We start from the raw sequence: 23,001 nt of genomic DNA, 5'->3' as shown, positions 1-23,001 counted from the left end.
TTTCCCTAACACCGTGTGATGTTGGATTCCCCCATTGCTTCTTTTATAACATCTTGAACTTTTCTTTCAGAGCACTTAACACAATTATAATTTAAATATTTGTGGTATAACTTGTTTCATATTCTCTGCTAGGTATAAACTTCAGTAAGGCCGGCACAGAGTCACTCTGGCTCACCACTGCATTCCCAGCCACTAGATGAAGATGAGGGCCTGGCACATAGTAGAGGCTCAATAAGTGTTTACTGAATGATAAAATGAGTAAATGAATGATACAGGCAGACCATGCCCTCTAATACTCACAGTTCAGCACGATTTAATTTTTATGTAGGATCTATGCTATTTTCAGAATTAATCCTTATTTTTAAATTAAGCTGTAAATGCTTAAAAAATAAAATAACGTAACCTAGTAATTGGGCCTGGAGAAGGGGGTTGTTTAGTGGGGAGATGAGTTAAGTTCTATTTAGGTCTATCAGAACATCCAACTACCAGGTTTAAAGCTCCTTCATAGTTTGGCATTGCAAAAATGAAACTAAGGCCCCTTTCCTCTTTCTCACAAATGAGACTTTCTCTACAAAGTCTCAAAGTTTGACAGTAGTTGCTGAATGATTAGGCTCTATTTTAAAATAATAAATCAGTACTTTTTTTCTTGGATTTCTTCTTTTATTGAAGGTTTTATACTGCCCACAGTTTCCCTCAATGAATAATCCAATAAATAGTGAGATGTTCCGAGAACAAAGAGAGATACAGAGAAAGGAAAACTGATGCAGAGGGGATTTGAGCCTTTTAATGTGAAATCTGATTTGCATGTTAGCCACGTTCCTGTAGGATTCAGATTAGAGTTTTGTAATAGTCTCTGCCTTGTTCTTTCATAAAAGCTTATGGAGTTTTGGTTACCAGAATTTGCTGTCTGTCCCTTGTTAGTTGGAAACTCAGCTTTTCTTTTGGATACAGTTCAAACTTTGTATGGCATTATACATCCACACAAGCCCTATGAGCTAAAGTTTCCATGTTTTCTCTTCATAGGATTCAGAATCTTATTAGCCTACAGAATTCTCTTCCTCTATTAATATAAAATCTTAGTCTATCAATATTGGCATTGATGTGGAAATTATGTTTTTCTACCTCAGAGAAGTCTGAAATGACATGTCAGATATACATCTGGAGTTAGTCTACTTATTTTCCAAAAGTTTTCTATTTTGAGAATTCATTTACTCAATTACTTTACTAAATGTCGATGACAAATAAGAAATGAATGGACAAAGAATACCTGAAAACTAAGATTTGTAAACCCAGTGGTATTTGTAGTTACTGGAGCATTAGGATATTTAGAAGCCATGACACTGCTGATGAGCATTTGTTTTTAGCTAAATGATTCATTTTCCTTTTCAAGATTAGGACATTAAGATCTAATTAGGGAATTGCCATGGCTTGGATGTACAAAACCCTAACATCATTTGCCTTTATATACATGGTTAGAGTTTATACATACCTAAGGATGTTTTTGAGGGATGAATTTGGTTGAATTTTTCTTACTACTCACATTTACATATACACACACCAAATTTTTCCACTAGATTCTAAAAATAGAAACTCTTTCCTAATAAAAATTAAACACAAATTATTCTGAAGAAGAAAATAAAAACTATGCTTAAGCTAATCGTGAAAAGTTATTTTACATTTTGGTATATTTCCTTCTAGTCCTTTTGCCATTCATACATTTTATTTAACGATTTTCTAAAATTGTTAAGTTGAGATAGAGTTTTGGATATGTTACTTTCATTTAACTTCCTGTCTTGAGCCTTTCCCATATCATCAAGCTATCTTCATAAATATAATTTTCTGTGACTCTTTACTGAAAATTCCAGTTGCTTCATTTTTCAGAAATTATAAACACTTATTTACATAGATCTTCATCTGAGTTTCTGATTTGTTTACTTTAGAATAGATTCATAAAGTGAAATTACTGAGTAAAATGGCATGGACATTTTTAAGGCTTTTGATGTACACAGTAAAATTGCTTTTTGGAATGCTAATAGCAACTTAATTCCTACTTGCTACATATGACAAAGCGTAATATCTTTGCCACAGAATAGATCATATAAATAACTTTTTAAAATGCTATAAAAGTAAAATGGGTGGGCTTCCCTAGTGGCGCACTGGTTGAGAGTCCACCTGCCGATGCAGGGGACACGGGTTCGTGCCCCGGTCCGGGAAGATCTCACATGCCACAGAGTGGCTAGGCCCGTGAGCCATGGCCGCTAAGCCTGCGCATCCGGAGCCTGTGCTCCACAACGGGAGAGGCCGCAACGGTGAGAGGCCCGCGTACTGCAAAAAAAAAAAAAGTAAAATGGGTTAAGAACATGAACAGAAAATTTACCATAATGAAAACTTAAATATCCATATAAACATATATGAACAATATTAAATCTCATTGGAAATACAAACTATAATAAAAATACTATTTTAATTAAACTATTTTTTTCTTTGAAAGTATTTGAAGGTAGGATGTTAACAGTAGGCGAAGCTGGGTAAAGGGTATATTGGAACTCTCTACTATTTTTGTAACTTTTCTGTAATTCTAAAATTATTTCAAAATAAAAAGTTTAAAAATTGACTCATATAATGGCTCTAGGTGCTTATTCAGTAATGTCATTGTACTTATCGACCTTGTATAAATGAGCCAGTGTACTCCCAGAAACCTTTCTTGAAGCATACCTAGCTAGTTCTTCATTCAAGTACCACTCTAGTATTAAAAAACAAATATAAAATGTTTCCAGTCAGTGCTCTCATTTATTGCAGAAGTCTCTGAACCTGTTCCATATGTTAAGTACTCTATCTCATTTAATCCTTTCTACAGTCCTAGAAAGTGAACATTAAAATTATCATGCTCATTTTACAGATGAGAAAACCAAGCCTGTACGGTTGAGTAACTCATCTGAAGTTATACTCTAAAATGTTTAAATTTAATTGATTTCATTTATAAGATATGTACATTTCACAGAAATGGCTTACATTTGGGGAATGAATGGTAGTCTTTATTTTCAACTGGATATGGTGTTCCCTTTCCAACAGATGAACCTACAGACATCATTCCACGAAGCTGCCAACTAACAACAGATGTTCCACAAGTCACACAGCTGCTAAACATGACTAAACTCCGCCAAACTGAAATAAAATTTGGAGGTCATCCTCTGAGTTCAGCAGAATCAGGTATGTACTCACGTATCTAAATTATAAGCATGTTTATTTGTAAGACCAAAAAGGGGTGGGGGTGGGGGGTGGAACAACCTTGTGACGATGCTTTATAGCTTGGGGTTAAATATTAAGTCACTTTAACATCAACTCAAGTCAGTGATGAGTCATTATTTTAAATTTCTCTTATAGCGACTAAAATATCTTCTCGATTTTTAAACGATAAGTCAAACATCCTGGGTTGTTCCTCTCTATTTCCTGTATGCTTCCACGCCCTGCCAGTTATACCTCCCAAACGTCTCTCAAATCTGATCCTATTGCTACTTTCATTGTTCAGGTTCCCCACTGTCACTCACCTCACCCTCCCAGTTAATCTTCACATTGCTCTCAGATTTCTTTCTGATAATAGAAATAGAAATGTGATCGTGTCACTCTTTGATTAAAGACTTTTAATACCTTTCCCACTATCTTAAAGATAGAATGAAAAAACCCTTGGGAACTTACACAAAGCCAACCTCCTCTACTCCAGACTTACTCCACAGTTTCACCTCCAGACCCTTTCTCTCATTTCCCATGTGTTAATTTCTGACCACTCTGGGCTTTCATATGTTTGTATTTTGGGATTGCTGTTTTGTTGGCCTAAAATGGCTTCTTTGCCTTTCTGCCTGGAAAAAAACGCCCAATTCATGTTTCTAGATCCAACTCAAATGCCACGTATTCTATACTAACAAGCATTGTTCTCCTCTTTTGATGGCTTTTTTTTGTTTTTTCTTTCTTTTTTTTTTTGCAGTACTTTTTAATTAATATGTCTGCATTCCCCAATTAAGCGTGACTTCCTCCAAAATGGCACTGAACCTCGTTCTTCTATATCCCTAGCATCTAACACAGTGCTTGCCATATATTAGGCCGGGGCTGCAAACTCATATTACCACAGAAGCCAGTCAGAAAACATAAACGAGTAGAGTGGGCTGGATGCCTGGATCTTTGAGGCAGAGAAACATTTTCTAATTCAACAGTGAGCCCTATTGGGAGTGGAGGGGGGCGGTTAGGGGAGAGGCATTAGATAGTGCTTCAAAGAAGTTGTTCTCTAGTATTAAAACAGTAATATTAACAGCTATGCAAATGATACAATACATGGCAGTTGACACTCAGCCTCTGAGAGAGCTGTAGGGAGTGGTGAGAACTACAGCAAAGTGGATTCTCCTTTTCCGTCTAGAAGGGGCACCTGCAGTTCAGTTCTAGCCAAGTTTTGTCTTGCAAGAACATAGGCCCAGGCTTGCCAGATCTTTCATTCTTTTCAAGAGGACCTCAGTATCCCAATGTTTACAATAACTCTCCCAATTTTAAAAGTATTGTCTAAACTCTAAAATTTTTTGAAAACACTCTGTTGGCCAAAGACAAAATATGCCAGGGCTGCCAGTTTTCTACCTTTATAATAGACACCCATAGCTATTGACCAAATGAATGAATAGTACTTACAAATCAAGAAACCTGTTATTGAGGTGAGTGGTTCTCAACTTCCTATATGTTAGAATCACTTGGGACATTTAAAAAATAACTGATATAGAAAAGAAGGAGAGAAGATGACAGAAGAGTAAGACGTGGAGATCACCTTCCTCCCCACAAATACATCAGAAATACATCTACATGTGGAACAACTTCTACAGAACACCTACTGAACGCTGGCAGAAGATTTCAGACCTTCCAAAAGGCAAGAAACTCCCCACGTACCTGGGTAGGGCAAAAGAAAACAGAAAAAAAACAGAGACAAAAGAATAGGGATGGGACCTGCACCAGTGGGAGGGAGCTGTGAAGGAGGAAAGGTTTCCACACACTAGGAAGCCCCTTCGCGGGGAGACTGCGGGTGGCGGAGGGGGAAAGCTTCGGAGCCGCGGAGGAGAGCACGGCAACAGGGGTGCGGAGGGCAAAGCGGAGAGATTCCCGCACAGAGGGTCGGTGCCGACCGGCGCTCACCAGCCCGAGAGGCTTGTCTTCTCACCCACCAGGGTGGGTGGGGCTGGGAGCTGAGGCTCGGGCTTTGGTCGGAGTGCAGGGAGAGGACTGGGGTTGGCTGCGTGAACACAGCCTGCAGGGGGTAAGTGCGCCACGGCTAGCCAGGAGGGAGTCCGGGGAAGAGTCTGGACCTGCCGAAGAGGCAAGAGGCTTTTCCTTCCCTCTTTGTTTCCTGGTGCGCGAGGAGAGGGGATTAAGAGTGCAGCTTAAAGGAGCTCCAGAAATGGGCGTGGACCCCAGAGATGGGCCTGAGACACTAAAGCTGCTGCTACCGCCACCAAGAAGTCTGTGTGCGAGCACGGATCACTATCCACACACCCCTTCCGGGGAGCCTGTGCAGCCCGCCACTGCCAGGGTCCCGGGATCCAGGGACAACTTCCCCAGGAGAATGCATGGCACGCATCAGGCTGCTGCAACGTGACACCGGCCTCTGCTGCAGCAGGCTCACCACGAACTCCGTACCCCTCCCTGCCCCCAGCCTGGGTGAGCGAGAGACCCCGAAGCAGCTGCTCCTTTAACCCCATCCTCTCTGAGCGAAGAACAGACGCCCTCAGGCGACCTACACGCAGAGGCCGGTCCAAATCCAAAGCAGAACCCCGGGAGCTATGCAAATAAAGAAGAGAAAGGGAAATCCCTCCTAGCAGCCTCAGGAACAGTGGATTAAATCTCCATAATCAACTTGATGTACCCTGCATCTGTGGAATACCTGAATACACAACGAATCATCTCAAATTGAGGAGGTGGACTTTGGGAGCAACGATATTTTTTTTTCCCCCTTTTTCTCTTTTTGTGAGTGTGTATGTGTTTGCTTCAGTGTGTGATTTTATCTCTATAGCTTTGCTTTTACCATTTGTCCTAGGGTTCTGTCTGTCTGGATTTTTTTTTCTTTTTCTTTTTTTTACTATAGTTTTTAGCCCTTATTATCATTGGTAGATTTGTTTTTGGTTTGGTTGCTCTCTTCTTTCCTTTTTTTTATTACTTTTAGAAAATTTTTATAATAATTATTTTTTAATTTAATAACATTATTTTATTTTATCTTCTTTCTCTCTTTTTTTTCTCGCTTTTATTCTAAGATGTGTGGATGACAGGCTCTTGGTTCTCCAGCCAGGTGTCAGGGCTGTGCCTCTGAGGTGGGAGACCCAAGTTCAGGGCATTGGTCCACAAGAGACCTCCCAGCTCCACGTAATATCAAACAGCGAAAATCTCCCAGAGATCTCCATCTCAACGCCAAGACCCAGTTCCACTAAACGACCAGCAAGCTACAGTGCTGGACACCCTATGCCAAACAACTAGCAAGACAGGAACACAACCCCACCCATTAGCAGAGAGGCTGCCTAAAATCATAATAAAGCCACAGACACCCCAAAGCACACCACCAGACGTGGACCTGCCCACTAGAAAAATAAGATCCAGCCTCATTCACCAGAACACAGGCACTGGTCCCCTCCACCAGGAAGCCTACACAACCCACTGAACCAACCTTAGCACTGGGGGCAGACACCAAAAACAACGGGAACTACGAACCTGCAGCCTGTGAGAAGGAGACCCCAAACACAGTAAGTTAAGCAAAATGAGAAGACAGAGAAACACACAGCAGATGAAGGAGCAAGGTAAAAGCCCACCAGACCTAACAAATAAAGAGGAAATAGGCAGTCTACATGAAAAAGAGTTCAGAGTAGTGAGAGTAAAGATGATCCAAAGTCTTGGAAATAGAGTGGAGAAAATACAAGAAACGTTTAACAAGGACCTAGAAGAACTAAAGAGCAAACAAACAGTGACGAACAACACAGTAAATGAAATTTAAAATTATCTAGAAGGGATCAATAGCAGAATAACTGAGGCAGAAGAACGGATAAGTGACCTAGAAGATAAAATAGTGGAAATAACAACTGCAGAGAAGAATAAAGAAAAAAAAATGTAAAGAATTGAGGACAGTCTCAGAGACCTCTGGGACAACATTAAATGCACCAACATTAGCATTATAGGGGTCCCAGAAGAAGAAGAGAAAAAGAAAGGGACTGAGAAAATTTTTCAAGAGATTATAGTTGAAAACTTCCCTAATATGGGAAAACAAATAGTTAATCAAGTCCAGGAAGCACAGAGAGTCCCATACAGAATAAATCCAAGGGGAAACACACCAAGACACATATTAAACTATCAGAAATTAAATACAAAGAAAAAATATTAAAAGCAGCAAGGGAAAAACAACAAATAACATACAAGGGAGTCCCCACAAGGTTAACAGCTGATCTTACAGCAGGAACTCTCCATGCCGGAAGGGAGTGGCAGGACATATTTAAAGTGATGAGAGGGAAAAACCTACAACCAAGATTTCTGTACCCAGTAAGGATCTCATTCAGACTTGGTGGAGAAATTAAAACCTTTACAAACAAGCAAAAGCTAAGAGAATTCAGCACCACCAAACCAGCTTTACAACGAATGCTAAAGGAACTTCCCAAGGCAGAAAACACAAAAGAAGGAAAAGACCTACAATAACAAACCCAAAACAATTAAGAAAATGGTAATAGGTAATACATATCGATAACTACCTTAGATGTAATTGGATTAAATACTCCAACCAAAAGACACAGATTGGCTGAATGGAAACAAAAACAAGACCCGTATATATGCTGTCTACAAGAGACCCACTTCAGACTCTGGGACACATACAGACTGAAAGTGAGGGGTTGGAAAAAGATATTCCACGTAACTGGAAGTCAAAGAAAGCTGGAGTAGCAATTCTCATACCAGACAAAATAAGACTTTAAAACAAAGACTATTAGAAGAAACAAAAGCGGACATTACATAATGATCAAGGGATCAATCCAAGAAGAAGATATAACAATTGTAAATATTTATGCACCCAACATAGGAGCACCTCAATACATAAGGCAAATGCTAAACAGCCATAAAAGGGGAAATCGACAGTAACGCAATCATAGTAGGGGACTTTAACACCACACTTTCACCAATGGACATATCATGCAAAATGAAAGTAAATGAGGAAGCACAAGCTTTAAAGCACACGTTAAACAAGATGGACTTAATTGATATTTATAGGACATTCCATCCCAAAACAACAGAATACACATTCTTCTCAAGTTCTCATGGAACATTCCCCAGGATAGATCTTATCTTGGGTCACAAATCAAGCCTTGGTAAATTTTTAAAAATTGAAATCCCACCAAGTATCTCCTCCGAGCACTATGCTATGAGACTAGATATCAATTACAGGAAAAAGACTAAAAAAAATGCAAACACATGGAGGCTAAACAATACACTACTTAATGACCAAGAGGTCACTGAAGAAATCAAAGAGGAAATAAAAAAAATACCTAGAAACAAATGACACTGAAAACATGACAACCCAAAACCTATGGGATATAGAAAAATAGTTCTAAGAGGGAAATTTATAGCACTACAGTCCTACCTTAAGAAACAAGAAACATCTCAAATAAACAACATAACCTTACACATAAAACAATTAAAGAAAGAAGAACAGCAACAAAAAAAAAAACCCCGAGTTATTAGAAGGAAAGAAATCATAAAGATCAGATCAGAAATAAATGAAAAAGAAATGAAGGAAACGAGAGCAAAGATCATTAAAACTAAAAGCTGGTTCTTTGAGAAGATAAACAAAATTGCTAAACCATTAGCCAGACTCATCAAGAAGAAAAGGAAGAAGACTCAAATCAATAGAATTAGAAATGAAAAAGGAGAAGTAACAACTGACACTGCAGAAATACAAAGGATCATGAGAGATTACTACAAGCAACTCTATGCTGATGAAGTGGACAACCTGGAAGAAATGGACAAATTCTTAGAAGTGCACAATCTTCCAAGACTGAGCCAGGAGGAAGTAGAAAATATGAACAGACCAATCACAAGCACTGAAATTGAAACTGTGATTAAAAACCTTCCAACAAACAAAAGCCCAGGACCAGATGGCTTCACAGGCGAATTCTATCAAACATTTAGAGAAGAGCTAACACCCATCCTTCTCAAACTCTTCCAAAATATAGCAGAGGGAGGAACACTCCCAAACGCATTCTACGAGGCCACCATCACCCTGATACCTAAACCAGTCAAAGATGTCAGAAAGAAAGAAAACGACAGGCCAGTATCACTGATGAACATAGATGCAAAAATCTTCAACAAAATACTCGCAAACAGAATCCAACAGCACATTAAACGGATCATAAACCATGATCAAGTGGAGTTTATCCCAGGAACGCAAGGATTCTTCAATATACGCAAATGAATCAATGTGATACACCATACTAACAAATTGAAGGAGAAGAACCATATGATCATCCCAATAGATGCAGAGAAAGCTTTCGACAAAATTCAACACCCATTTATGATAAGAACCCTGCAGAAAGTAGGCACAGAGGGAACTTACCTCAAGCTAATAAAGGCCATATATGACAAACCCACAGCCAACATCTCCTCCTCAATGGTGAAAAACTGAAACCATTTCCACTAAGATCAGGAATAAGACAAGGTTGCCCACTCTCACCACTGTTATTCAACATAGTTTTGGAAGTTTTGGCCACAGTAATCAGAGAAGAAAAAGAAATAAAAGGAATCCAAATCAGAAAATCGGAAAAGAAGAAGTAAAGCTGTCACTGTTTGCAGATGACATGATACTATACATAGAGAATCCTAAAGATGCTACCAGAAAACTACTAGAGCTAATCAATGAATTTGGTAAAGTAGCAGGATACAAAATTAATGCACAGAAATCTCTTGTATTCCTATACACTAATGATGAAAAATCTGAAAATGAAATTAGGGAAACACTCCCATTTACCTTTGCAACCAAAAGAATAAAATATCTAGGAATAAACCTACCTAAGGAAACAAAAGAACTGTATGCAGAAAATTATAAGACCCTGGTGAAAGAAATTAAAGATTATACAAGTAGATGGAGAGATATGCCATGTTCTTGGATTGGAAGAATCAACATTGTGAAAATGACTATATTACCCAAAACAATCTACAGATTCAATGCAATCCTTATCAAACTACCACTGGCATTTTTCACAGAACTAGAACAAAAAAATCTCACAATTCGTATGGAAACACAAAAGACCCCGAATAGCAAAAGGAATCTTGAGAAAGAAAAACAGAGCTAGAGGAATCAGACTCTGTGATATCAGACTATACTACAAAGCTACAGTAATCAAGACGGTATGGTACTGGCACAAAAACAGAAAGATAGATCAATGGAACAGGATAGAAAGCCCAGAGATAAAGCCACGCACGTATGGTCACCTTATCTTTGGTAAAGGAGGCAAGAATATACAGTGGAGAAAAGACAGCCTCTTCAATAAATGGTGCTAGGAAAACTGGACAGGTACATGTAAAAGAATGAAATTAGAGCACTCCCTAACACCATACACAAAAATAAACTAAAAATGGATTAAAGACCTAAATGTAAGGCCAGGCACTATTAAACTCTTAGAGGAAAACAGAGGCAGAACACTCCATGACATAAATCACAGCAAGATCCTTTCTGACCCACCTCCCAGAGAAATGGAAGTAAAAACAAAAATAAATAAATGGGACCTAATGAAACTTAAAAGCTTTTCACAGCGAAGGAAACCATAAACAAGACCAAAAGACAACCCTCAGAATGGGAGAAAATATTTGCAAATGAAGCAACTGACAAAGGATTAATCTCCAAAATTTACAAGCAGCTCATGCAGCTCAATATCTAAAAAAACAAACAACCCAATCCAAAAATGGGCAGAAGGCCTAAATAGACATTTCTCCAAAGAAGATATACAGATTGCCAACAAACACATGAAAGAATGCTCAACATCATTAATCATTAGAGAAATACAAATCAAAAGTACAATGAGATATCATCTCACACCGGTCAGAATGACCATCATCAAAAAATATAAAAACAGGGGTTCCCTGGTGGCACAGTGGTTGAGAGTCCACCTGCCGATGCTGGGGACGCGGGTTCGTGCCCCTGTCTGGGAAGATCCTACATGCCACGGAGTGGCTGGGCCCGTGAGCCGTGGCCGCTGAGCCTTTGCGTCCAGTGCCTGCGTGTCTGGAGCCTGTTCTCCACAATGGGAGAGGCCACAACAATGAGAGGCCCGCGTACCACACACACACACACAATATATATATATATATACATATATGTATATATATATATATGTATGTATATATATATGTAAATATATATATACACACACACAAACAGTAAATACTGGAGAAACCTCTTGCACTGTTGGTGGGAATGTAAACTGATGCAGCCATTATGGAGAACAGTATGGAGGTTCCTTAAAAAACTAAAAATAGAACTACCTTACAACCCAGCAATCCCACTACTGAGCATATACCTTGAGAAAACAATTCAAAGATAGTCGTGTACCACAATGTACATTGCAGCTCTATTTACAATAGCCAGGCCATAGAAGCAATCTAAGTGTCTATCAGCAGATGAATGGATAAAGAAGATGTGGCACATATATACAATGGAATATTACTCAACCATAAAAAGAAACAAAATTGAGTTGTTTGTAGTGAGGTGGATGGAACTAGAGTCTGTCATACAGAGTGAAGTAAGTCAGAAAGAGAAAAACAAATACCATATGCTAACACATATAAGTGGAATCAAAGAGAAAAAAAAATGGTCATGAAGAACCTAGGGGCAGGATGGGAATAAAGACGCAGACCTACTAGAGAATGGACTTCAGGATATGGGGAGGCAGAAGGGGGAGCTGGGACAAAGTGAGAGAGTGGCATGGATATATATACACTAGCAAATTTAAAATAGATAGCTGGTGGGAAGCAGCCTCATAGCACAGGGAGATCAGCTCAGTGCTTTGTGACCACCTAGAGGGGTGGGAGGAAGACACAAGAGGGAAGAGATTTGGGGATATATGTATATGTGTAACTGGTTCACTTTGTTATAAAACAGAAACTAACACACCATTGTAAAGCAATTATACTCCAATAAGGATGTTAAAAAAATAAAAAATAAAATAAAAATAAAAATAACTGGTATAAAAAACATCTTTTTTCCTAATGTCTATGCTTCACCCCCAGAGATTCTGATTTAATTGTCCTAGGCTGGATTTTTTGTTAACTTCTCCAGCAATTCTGACATGCAGCCATGGTTGAGAACCCAGAATGAGAGACTAGATCACTTATCCCCACAAAGGTTTTGTGCGTCAGATGACACTCATACACACTGAAGTAATTCAGAGGACGGTCAAATAGGACAGTTATGGAGGAAGAAGTAGATCTTGAAGCTATTCAATAAATACTCATGTAAGTATTTATAATAAATAAAGATTTATGGAAGTGTAAGATGGTGCAGAAGACTGAGCAAAGACAAGGAGACAGCAAAATGCATGGATGAGTTTCCTGAGGAATCAATAACAGGAATGGCCTCTGAGCAGGAGGGCTGTGTTGAAAGACTATGAGAAGAGTGTGCCTTATATTCCTAAAATAGGCAAATGATAACTTCTTTATTAGGAAGTTGAACTTGACATCAGGCTTCAAGATGAATTTTTAAGTCAAGTGAGACCAGAGATTAAGGATTACAACTAAGGTGTCTTTGCAGCCATCTAGGCATAAAATGACTAGTGGCTGTGAAAATGGAAAGTGATGACCCTGAGAGAAACCACAGTGGGGAAACTGGCAGGGCTTATTGGTTCTCAGATAACAGATGGGGAAGAGAGAGTGGTCAGAGTTTGAGAGAGGTCAAAGTAGAAAGAGGAGAAAGGAGATAACCATGATGAGATGAATGAGTGGCAAAAACAGACTCACTTTTACTCTCTCTGTTTATCCAGTATTCATTTATTGTTGGTGTATTTTCTATATGTAAATCCTCATCAGCATCATATGTCCTAAATTGTATATTCCTAGAGAATTGGGACCATTTTATAACTTTTACAGTATAAACTCTGGAAGAGGATTTTGTGTAAATAGGCACTACATTTTTAAACCCTGTATTATGAAATTTCCAAACTTACAGAAAAGTAGAGAGAATACATAATGAACCCCCCCCATATTCCCATCACCTTCCACAATTGCCAATTTTACGCAAGAGTTTGTGATAGCAATGAGGACACAGGTAGTGAGAATTTGTATATTTAGAATATATACAATCTGTGTTCTTTACAGTACCTTTGGAAAATACCTGTATATAAAAGGATGAAAAAGTTCGCACTACCCAGACAGCCACTGTAAATACCTCAGGTCACAGTTCAATCTTAATGGAAGATTCTCCACAGAATACAATGAGTAAGAGTGTTTTCAGTAACCAAACACTCTGTCTGTATCTAATAGGCTGTGATAGCTTTCCATAACAGAAATGACTGAAGAGCCTATCAGGTAACTCTTTACAGTTGTAAAGGCTCTTTTTTTCTTCCGTCTCTGTAGCTTAATGTTTTAAGAATTGTGTCTTTAAATGAAACTACAAGTCCATATCCAGATATTTTAAATGTCTTTCTTTTTAAAGTTCAAGGACACTTATAATGCCAGAGAGTAAAGAGAAATTTGAATAAATATTAAGTGCATCATTAACTCAATAATATAATTAAACATACTTTTTCATAGGCTGTGTTTGATCCCACCTGGTAGAAGAGGATATTAGTGTATATTTTGCAAATTCCATAAATGGGCTTTCAGCATAAGGATAGTCAACTTGAGTCATATATACAGAAAATTAATAATCACCATCAAAAAGCATATTTCTTCTGTCCTGTGAATCTCAGTTATACTTATATTCATTTATAACCCTAGGGTTTATGATTGTTCCTCTGAAGTAAATCTCATTGCACATGTACGGCAGCTAAGATTACATAAACATGCATCGAACTCTGTAGTTCTTTTTCTACAAATACTGTTTTTGTTTGTTTGTTTGTTTTTGGCTGCTTTTGGTCTTCGTTGCTGCGTGTGAGCTTTCTCTAGTTGCGGCGAGCAGGGGCTACTCTTCGTTGCAGTGTGCGGGCTTCTCATTGTGGTGGCTTCTCTTGTGGAGCACAGGCTGTAGGCACACGGGCTTCAGTAGTTGTGGCTCGTAGCCTCTAGAGCGCAGGCTCAGTAGTTGTGGCGCACAGGCTTAGTTGCTCTGCGGCATGTGGGATCTTCCCAGACCAGGGCTCAAACCCTTGTCCCCTGCATTGGCAGGCGGATTCTTAACCACTGCACCACCAGGGAAGTCCTTCTACAAATACTTTTCAATTGCTAATTTTGACATTTGTAGGCTTTGAACCTTACTATAAGTGATTATAATAAAAATTACTGTTCTCTCTGTGAGAGATTTTATGTGAAAGGTGTAGTTAATGACTAATGCCCAAGGACAGACTTTTTAATCATGGAAAAGCCAGGAGGTATTTCTTCATTTGAACTATTTGTTTTTGTGTCTTTCTAAAATATGGACTCCCCGTGGTGAGATTTGAATTGCATGAAAAGTGACTGTGTGTTCTTGAAACTGACTTACAGTACTCATGTAAATTGTGTTTTTTTATTATAAATGCACAAATTAAGAGATCCCAGTGATGCTGCTACAGAGGGAAGTAGCTGCTTCCTGTGGATGCTTTCTGGCATGTTCACCCAAGCTAAAAAGGAAACCTTGAAACTTCTGTTTAAAGTGCATTTTTTTGAATGCTGTATAACTTGATCAAGAGCATTTAATGAAATTAATAAAATAGTTGTGTTTCCAAAAAGTCAATGTTACCACACATTTGCACTGTTCACTTTGTCAATACCCAGTGCATGTCAGTTAATGACTGTTAGTCTGCAGAGGACTGTAGGCTCTGATGATCTTATTTTCATTAATGGGACCCCACTTTAACTGAACTAGTGAATCAGATCTGGTTATTGAAGTTGAGCATGCAGCTACTAATGACAAGTTGCAGTGGTCTACTAAGCACAAATCAAAACTAGTAATTTGCTTCATTGTTGCTTTTGTTCCATTTACAATGCTTGGAGTCAGTCTATCTCTTGTAAAAATTAAAAAAAAAAAAAAGATATACACACACACAGCACACACAGACATGAAACCATCACAATCAGGAGAGTGAGCATATTCATCATTCCCAAAGGTTTCCTCATAATCTTCATAATCCCTTCCTCCCAACCCCATCCTCACTGATCTGCTATCTCTCATTATAGATTAGTTTGCATTTTCTAGAATTTTATAAATGAGATATAATATATATACCCTTTTGTCTGGCTTCTTTCACTCAGCATAATTATTTTAAAATTCATTTTGAGATAGGCACATGTGGTTTGTAGAAATAATTCATTCCTTTTTATTGCAGAATAGTGCTCCATTGTGTGGAGGTGCCATATTTTGTTTACCCATTTACTTGTTGATGGATAAATAATACTACTGTGAACAGTTGTGTAGAAGTCTTTGAATGGGCATAAGCTTTCATTTGTCTTGGGTAAATGCCTAAGAGAGGGATGGTTGGATCATATGGTAGCTTTTTAAGAAATGCCAAATTATTTTCCAAAATAGTAGTAACATTTTATATTCAAACCAGCGGGTATTATTTCCAGTACCAATGAGTGGTATCTCATTGTGGTTTTTGATTTGCATTTCCTTAATAATTACTAATGATGAGCATCTTTATGTTCTTATTTGCCGTCCCTGAATCTTCTTTGATGAAGCATCTGTTCAACTCTATTGTCCATTTTTAAACTGGATTCCTTATTTTCATATTATTGAGTTTTGAGAGTTCATTATATATCCTGGATATAGGTCCTTTTTCAGATATATGAATTGAGAATATTTTTTTTCAGTCTGTTGCTTACATTTTATTCTCATAACAATATCTTTTGAAGAGAAGTTTTTAACTAGATCAAGTCCAGTTTATCAAATTTGCTTCTGTGGATTGTGCTTTTGGTGACATACTTAAGAAATTTTTGCCTAATCCAAGGTTATGAAAATTTTGTCTTATGCCTCCATGTAAAAAAAAAATTACAGTTTTAGGTTTTACATTTAGGTCTATGATCCACTGAATTAATTTTTGTATATAGTATAAGATATAAATCCACATTTTTGGTTTTGGGGCCTTTTTTTTTTTTTAATTTGGATATCTAGTTCTTCTAGCCTTTGCTAAAGAGTGTCCTTTTCTCCACAGCATTTCCTTTGCACCTTTGTCAAAAATCAGTTGTCAATATACTTGTGGTTATATTTCTGGTCTCTTTATTCAGACTCTTTATTCTCTTTATTCTGTCTCATTTATCTACTTGCTTTTATGCCAATATCATGATTTTTATTACTATATGTTTCTAAGTCTTGCATTCAGCTAGTGTGAGCCTTCCAGTTTTGTCCTTTTTCAAAAACTATTTTAGCTATTATGGACTCTGTGCATTTTAGTATGAATATTAGAATCAACATATGAATTTCTGCCAAAAAGGCCTGTTGGGAATTTGATTGGGATTGTGCTGCATTTATAGGTCACAATTTGGGGAGAATTGACATCTGAACAATATTGATTCTTCCAACTTCTTTTTTTTAGGTTTTCTTTGATTTCTCTCAGCAATATTTTATAGTTTCAGGGTACAGCTCTTTTATAACTTTTTTCAGATTTATCCCTAAGTATTTTATATCTTTTGATACTACTGATAAGTGGTAAGTTTTAAAATTTATGTTTCCAATTGTTTGTTGCTAGTGTGTAAAATACATTGAAATTTTGTAAATTGATCTAGTATCCTGCAACTTTGCAAAACTTATTTATTACTACTAGTAGCTTTTCGTAGATTCCAGTAGACTTCCTACATAGATGATTATGCTGTGTGTGAACAAAGACAGTTTTACATTACCAATCTGAATGTCTCATTTCTTTTCCTTGCCTGATTGTACTGGCTAAGGCCTCCAGTACAAAGTTTAATAGAAGTGGCAAGAAAGGATAGCCCTGTCTTATTCCTGATCTTAGTGGAAAGGTATTCAGTCTTTAATGATTAAGTATGATGTTAGCTATTGAGATTTTATAGATGTTCTTAATCATGGTGAGCAAGTCCCTTTCATCACTAGTTTGCTGACAGTTTTTATCAGGAATGGATGTTGGATTTTGTCAAATGCATCTTCTGTATTTATGAGATCATCATGGTTTTTTTTCTTTTTTAGTCTGTTAATATGGTGAATCACATTGATTGATTTTTTAATGTTAAGCCAACCTTGCATTTCTGGGGAAAACCCTGCTTGGTCCTGACGCAAATATCCTTTTAGTCTATTGTTTGATTCAATTTGTGTTCGTAAGGGATTACTGGACTATAGTTCTCTTTTTTTATAATGACTTTGTCTGCTTTTGGTATCAGGGTGAAGCTCGCCTCATAGAATGAATTGGGAAATATTTCCTCCCCCTTTCCCCCACTCCTTAAAACTTTTTGAAAGAATTTGTGTTAAATTGGTATTATGTCTTTCTTAAATGTTTTGTGGAATTTATCAGCATGAGAAAGGTTTTATAACCTGTAAATTCAATTTCTTTAATAGATAAAGAGTTTTTCAGGTTAACTATTTCTCTTTGAGTAAGCTTTGGTAATTTGTGTCCTACAGGGAATTTGTCCAGTTCATCTAAGTAGTTGGGTGTATTGGCATAAAGTTGTTCATAATGTTGCCTTATTATCTGGAGAATCTATAGTGATACCACTACTATTCCTGATATTAAAAATATTTATCTTTGCTCTGTTTTCCCTGGTCAGTCTAACTAGAGGTTTATCATTCTTACTGATCTTCCCAAAGAACAAGCTTTTGGTTTCATTGATTCTTTCTACTGTTTTTCTATATTGTTTCATTTATTTTCACATTGATCTTTATTATTCCTTTCTTCAGTTGCTTTGGGTTTCATTTGCTGTCTTCTTTGTGTCCTTAAGGTGGGAATCAAGGTCAATGATTTCAAACTTTTCTTTTTCTAATATAGCCATTTAGTGCTAGAAATCTCCCCATAAGTGCTGCTTTAGCAACATCCCACAAATTTTGGTATTGTATTTTTATTTCGTTCTGTTCTAAATATCTTCTAATTTCATTTTTCATTTTTTCTTTGATTCATGGGTTACTTAGGAGTTAAGTGTGTTACTTAGTTCCCAAACATTTGAGATCTTTCTGTTATTGATTTATAATTTAATTCCAGTGTGACTTGAGAAAATAATTTATATGAAGTGATGTGTTTTAAATTTGTTGAGACTTGTCCTGAATAGAGTCTATCTCAATAAATGTGCCATATGCTCTTGGTAAGAATGTAAATTTTGCTGTTGTTAGGAGTATTCAATAAATGTCATTTGGATTAAGTTACTTAAAAAAAAGAAAAAAAAACTAGTAATTTGCTTAAAAATTAGGAGGTAGTTTTCCCAAGTGCCCTCCTTTCCACAGCAGCAGTCTTACTGGATTTTTACTTCTTTTTAAATAAGGAGAGACTGACATCCATATCTCCTAACTCAATCGCAAACAGATAAAGGATCTAGCAAAACCATGAAATAGTAATCTAACCGTAGTTGGCATTGGTGCGATCTTTATTAGAATTTCTTCTTTGGGTTGTACATTATGCAAGCAAATTTCAAATCAAGCAACAAAATCTACTGTGAAGTAGAACCTTAAAAAAAAAGAGAGAGATTCTGACTTCAGGAAAAAACAAGACACTCTAACTTCTTTCTAAATTCAGATTTTTGGTAATCCTTGTCTTAGGATTGTTGGTTAAACAAATGCCACAATTAAAAAATGGGCAGAAGACCTGAATAGACATTTTTCTTAAAAAAAAAAAAAAAGTTTGTAATTAAAGTACTTTGCATAGGATGTGCACTCTCAAATTAGCCGCAGTTTCCCCCACATTCTACATGTGCCTGCTTGTCACTTATATGTTACCTGCCCGGCATTCAAGACACTTCATTTTGTCCCTCCCCTGCTTCCACCACCACTTTCTTCCCTCTGGAAAAGATTATTACAGCATTATATCCCATTCTTGATTCCTCAGGAACCCCATTAGTCTTCATCAAATACAGTAATTATCATATTGATAAAGTTCTCGTACTTATCCAAATAATCACTATTAGACCCACTTTTCACATAGCAAAACAAAAGTTTTTAATTAGATAGCTTTAAAAACTCTACAGAGAATAAATAGTGGACAAGGAAATAATCCCCTGCAATGCCCTCCTGGCCGACCAAAGGCAGTATCATGTGTGGTGAAAAGAGGGCAGGCACAAAGAGGGCTTGGGCATTTGGATTCTGAGACCCTGCTCTGAGTGGACAGATCTCTAAACATCATGAGCCTCAGTTTCTTCATCTGTAGAGGTGGAATAACATCACACAAAGTGACTGGAAATTTCATAGAGATCATGTACACATCATCATATCCATCATCCTTTAGATCTCAGATTGAATGTCATTTCCCTCACCCTAAAGACTAGATACCAGCCCCCTGTTAAACACACTTTGAGCCTTCCCTTCATAGCTCTTACCACAGTTGTAATCATGTAGTTATTTATGACTTACTTGCTGTAATATCTGTCTTCCCCGTGAGACCCAGAGTGCCTTGGAGGAGGTGATGTGTCCACCTTATTCCCTATCTTATTCTGTACTTAGAGCAGTGGCTGCCCAGACTAGGTGCCCAATCACTAATGAAAGAATGTGTGAATGAAGGGATAAATGTTTGTGAATGGACTTCATAAACTGTTAAATGCTATTCAAGATGGAAGGTATTAATAGCATATTTACTAAGCATTTACTCCCTACTAAGCACAGTATTTAGCATGTTGCATGCATTGTTTCATATAATCTAACAAAAATGCCTTGACTTAAGTACTATTGTTATCTCAGTCTTATGGGTGAAGAAAGTGAAGCTTAGAAAGTTTAAATAACTTGTCTAAAATAATATTGCTCTACTAGATCAGTCTTTTTTGTGTTTTTGACATTCCTTATATCAATGCACATATAATAAAATAAAAATTAATCCAATTCAAAATCTGGATTCTGGCAGCAGGTTTAATTCTGATTCGATCATTAGATAATAGATGTAAGTCTTGCGCATGACCCCTGAATGATTAGAGTTGAAAATTCAGCAGGTTTTTCTGGTTAAACTTTGAAAACCTTGCAAACTTAAATGACTATAATAGTTAGAACATTGTACCTTGAGACAAAAATGAATGTTTATTATTCTAAAAGATAATTAGAGAGTAGACCCTTAGGTTTTATAATCTAACTACAAAGGCTATACCCCTCAGTAAAATAGCAAAATAATTAATGGTAACATCTCTGACCTACACCCAGTTCATTTTCCACAAACTCAAGAAAATGAAACGCCTAGAGCATGACTTTAATCTAATCTTGATTTTTAACCTTATATTATACATATTGATATCAGGTCTTAAAAGAACTTCTTTTAGAATTCAAAAGGCATGCATTTCTGCTTGTAGTTTTCTTTCATTAAGATTTTTCTCATTATAGAAACTTCGTCCCTTTTACTTTTTATTTTAGAAACCAAAGGTCTAAGTTACTTTTCCTTGTAGGTTTTAATTAGGACCCTATTATCGTGGATACATAGCATGATACATGTTTATAGACATAATTATGACAGTATGATTATAAACAGAGAATTATTAAAGTGAAGCAGACTTTAAGAATGTGTATGTGTTAATTGTGCTAATAAGTTTAAAAAGCCCTGCTAATTAAAGAGATACTAAATAGTGGATTATTGTATACTTTGCTTTGTGAAAAAAAGGTATACTAAAATTTGTAAAATTTAAAATATATATTTCAATTTAAACACACAGTGATAGATTGCTCTTTAAAGAAATCCTATAGTAGATCCTCTTATAGAATACAGAATAACGTCTTATTTTCTGTGATTCAAGGAATTACATCATATCAGGTTTAGTTGTAGCTTTAATAGCCATTGACTATCCAAGAGATAAGTCAATGACTCTTGACTGCTAAGCAAGAAATTCCTCTAAGAAGTTCAAGGTATTTAGGAATTTTCGTTTTTTAAATAGCTATGAACTATTTAATATGTTCATTTTGTTGAAATTATAGCTGGAACTGTGTCAGTATGATTTTTTTAAATAGTCCCCCAAAAGTTTTCCTTTTAACCTTTGATACTGTCCACAATTTTGGTGAGATTTATCCATTGTCTACCGTATGCTATGCTGGGCTCAGCAGATGAGTATACATGCAGTACAAAAAAATGGTCTTTCTACTCAAAGAAACTTAAATTGTTTGGGGGCAACCTGTATATAGATGAAGAATATGAGAAAACATCAAGGAAACTGACCTAGTACAGTGTTTGAACAGAAAGATATGCCCATAAGCCAAATGATTCCTGTGACTGGAAGTTTAAACAAAAAAAGAAGAAGAAGAAAAAGGCTTCTATTCTGGTACTGAAAATTCCCATGTAGGCCTATGCCATGTCCCATACATACCTTCAGGACTGTCAGTGGCTATTTCGTTCTGGGAAAATCCACATTTGAGAACAAAATCAGTAATCTAGGATTTGTTTTATTTGGTCACAGAAGGTACAAATGATGGGTCTGTAATAGATTTTTCCAGTTGTCCTGGAATTTGAGTGTCATTTCTTTCTATTGCTGATCCTGAGAGAGACTAACAAGGTTTTGTTGACTCCAAATGGATATTCATAAATGACTGAAAAAGATGCAGATGCACACATAGCCAAGTCTATTTGCTAACATTAGGAAATTTCACATGTAAGCTGAGTAGGTATCTGATTGTGGTGCCATAGCACTGCTGCTGTTGAAAGCCACACAGTTCATGTAAATATCAATGTCTTGGTCATTGTTGACCCTTCTCTCTCATCCCCCACATCCTGGCAGTTGTCCAGTCCAGTCTGCCTCCTCAATTCACACATAAATGTCTCAGGTGGATTTTTCTTAAAAATAAGTTTTAATAGTAGTTAGAAATATTTAGTCATTTAATCCAACTTCCCTTCTGACCCATTATACTTTATGATTCATTCAGTTTGCTCAGCAAGGATCTATTGCTCTGTGTCAAGCACTAGGCTAGCAATTCCGGGGTGACAAAGTAGACCACTGAGTTTATATCTACTGAGGTATACATTATTAGAGAATCCCATAAACATATATGAAAGTGCAATTCTGACAGTTTCTGTGAGGGAAAGCTTATGGGACTACCTAAACTGGGTACTGTAATCAGAGAGGTCTGGGAAGACTAGTCTGAGGAAGTGATAACATGAGCTGAAACATAAAGGCCAAGAGGGGAAGGAAGATCCTACACGGGGAACAGCATGTACAAATGCTCTGACAGACAGGAAGAACTGAGGAGGCCAGAGCAGAAAATAGAGGGTATTAAGGTTGAACTGAAGCCAGAACATGCAGGTTTTTGCAGGTAATGTTAAGGGCTTTCTTCTTAATCTTAAGAGCAGCAGGGAAGCCATTGAAAAGTTTTAAGTGAGGAAAAGGAATGATTCAATCACACGTATGTTTATATAAGACCGTTCTGGCTTCATTTTGGAGAGAGCATGGGACAGGGAGCCAGAGTGGAACATGGTGGATCACTTGAGAGGCTTTGTGATCATCCAGAAGAGGGATGATGGTTGCTTAAATTATGGTGCTGGTGGAGGAGGTGGAGACAAGTGGATCTGGATTGGATATGGAGAGGATGGAGGGAGGTGTCAAGGATGACATCTAGAGTCTGTCTTTTCAACCGGAATGGTTTATGGTGCCATTCATTAGACCAGGTTTTCAGTTGGAGGTGTCTTCGAGACATTGAGGAGGAGCTGGTCAAGAAGGCCGCTGTATACGAGAGGCTCTCAGAAGAGAGGACTGGGCTAGAAATAGAAATTAGAG

General features: G+C 37.2%; 1 protein-coding gene across 1 annotated transcript in view; it reads left to right on the top strand.

Moving 5' to 3' along the window:
* The window catches only part of CFAP20DC (CFAP20 domain containing), a 272,252-nt gene that overhangs the window by 137,003 nt on the left and 112,248 nt on the right, over positions 1-23,001 (top strand). Inside the window, exon 7 of the mRNA XM_007469022.1 lies at positions 3,050-3,210. Within this exon, the coding sequence (XP_007469084.1) occupies positions 3,050-3,210 (161 nt within the window). The remainder of the gene's footprint in view (positions 1-3,049; positions 3,211-23,001) is intronic.

Source organism: Lipotes vexillifer, unplaced genomic scaffold (genome assembly GCF_000442215.2).
Source record: "Lipotes vexillifer unplaced genomic scaffold, Lipotes_vexillifer_v1.1 scaffold989, whole genome shotgun sequence".
Taxonomy (NCBI): domain Eukaryota; kingdom Metazoa; phylum Chordata; class Mammalia; order Artiodactyla; family Lipotidae; genus Lipotes; species Lipotes vexillifer.
Note: the sequence above shows the minus strand (reverse complement) of the source record. Positions and strands in the feature narration are given on the sequence as shown.